Genomic DNA, 1,670 nt, shown 5'->3' with positions numbered 1-1,670 from the left:
ATAATTTTGTCTCCGCAGAATAGAATTTAGGTATTGGGGGGGGACAACCGCGGGGGCAGAAAAGTAAGGGGCTTGGTTTTAGGGGAAAAGAAGAGAAAGCCTGAGAAACCTTTTTTGTATGGGGTGTGTCGGGGGGGGGGGGTAATGGGGTTTTCGCACAGCAAAATTTCCCCCGGGCGGTTCGGATGACGGAGCAACACAGGGGGGGGGGGACGTGTTGGGTTTTGGGCCCCAACCAGGGGGCCCCCCAAGTTAAAAATGGTGTTCAAGGGTAGCCCTTTTGGATTTTTTTGGAAGGGGCCGGACGGGAAACAAAATATTTGGAGACCAGTTTGGCCATTGGGCCGTTTTTGTTTGGACAAAGGGTTGGAAGGGGGTTCTGGGAAGGCCGTCCCCAGAAATTCATTTCCCCCTTTTCGCCCACCAGTTGGGGCAAATTAAACAGGCACCGGCCACCCAGATTGAACCAGTTCCGGCCCAGACAACAGCGGGTTCGCCCAGACAGCCAAATTTTTCCCCCAGAAAGCGAAACGTTGGAATTGGTCGATGGAACTCCTGCCCAGACGTTGGACGATCGTTTCGACCGACGGTGGCGGTGGGTCGAACGCGACCTGTTCCAGCAGTGTATATTTGACCAACTTGGTCGAACTGGTCGACCAGAGCGTCGGACAGAACAGTCGGCCGGCAATTTGGCGCTCGTTGTTCGACGCCAACGTCGAAAAGCCGGCGTCGTAGATTCGGGCGCAGCCGTCGGTGGTCAGCAAAACTGGCACGCCACTTTCGAGCAGGCTCAAATCCACCACTCGCATACCGATCGCATCCAGACGCAATTTGGACAAGCAGATCAATTTGTGCGGATTCCAGACCGACGCCCCTTCGGCTTGCAACGCCAGTACGGTGAAATCGCCCGGTCGGGGACAAAATTGGACATTTCGAATTTCGCCCAAATCGGACGACTTGCAACAGTTCGACGTTTTCGACTGCAGGGGGGGAAAAAAAAAAAAAAGAGGGGGGGGCTGTCCCCCCCCCCCCACAAATGCTGGGTCCAAGCCATGGCCGACATCGAACCACTGGTGCCGGTCCACTGGGTCTGCACCTCGCAGCCGTCTTTCACATGCAGACCTTTGACTACCACGTGCCAGAGGTGATTTTCGTGGTCGAGAACGACCAAATTTTCCCTATACAGCACACCGGCCTGAGATTGGTGCTGTTGGTGGTGGTTGGTCGGCGATTCTTGCAACGTTGTTTCGTCGTTGTCCAATTCGATCATCATCTCATCTTTCGAATCTACACCCTAACCACCGCCCCCACCACTGTTACTATTATTCACGTTCAGTCGTTGAACATGGTGGTGCTTTGTCCACCACCTTATGTTAACCATCATTGTACACCGGAAAGACATTTTCTTCAGCAACAGAATAAATCTCCAATACCCTGTTTCTATCCGGAGTGTTCAAAATGAAATTCCCCAACAAGAATAGGTGGGGGACGCCTATTCAAAACATAAAAATATTACACATTAATATGTATATATGTTCGTGTGCATGTGCGCGTGCCTAGTTCACCACATACTTTGATCATTTTCGATTGCCGATTCATCACATTCGGGACGTAGTGCTTGGGCACGTCCACTTCAGATGTCGACTGTATAAAAGTTCGGTCCAAACCCA

At 52.0% G+C, this 1,670-nt stretch overlaps 1 protein-coding gene across 1 annotated transcript; it reads right to left on the bottom strand.

Annotated features, from left to right (window-relative positions):
• Positions 1-402: 402 nt before the first annotated feature.
• Positions 403-1,273, bottom strand: Tsp_16026 (conserved hypothetical protein). The gene is made up of 2 exons (XM_003368070.1): positions 1,069-1,273; positions 403-980 (listed from the first exon to the last, which is right to left on the bottom strand). Exons 1-2 carry the CDS (start codon positions 1,271-1,273, stop codon positions 403-405), a joined length of 783 nt encoding a protein of 260 aa, XP_003368118.1.
• Positions 1,274-1,670: the final 397 nt, after the last annotated feature.

This window comes from Trichinella spiralis (genome assembly GCF_000181795.1).
Source record: "Trichinella spiralis strain ISS 195 chromosome Unknown Scfld3179, whole genome shotgun sequence".
Taxonomy (NCBI): Eukaryota; Metazoa; Nematoda; class Enoplea; order Trichinellida; family Trichinellidae; genus Trichinella; species Trichinella spiralis.
This window is presented reverse-complemented; position numbering and strand designations above follow the sequence as displayed.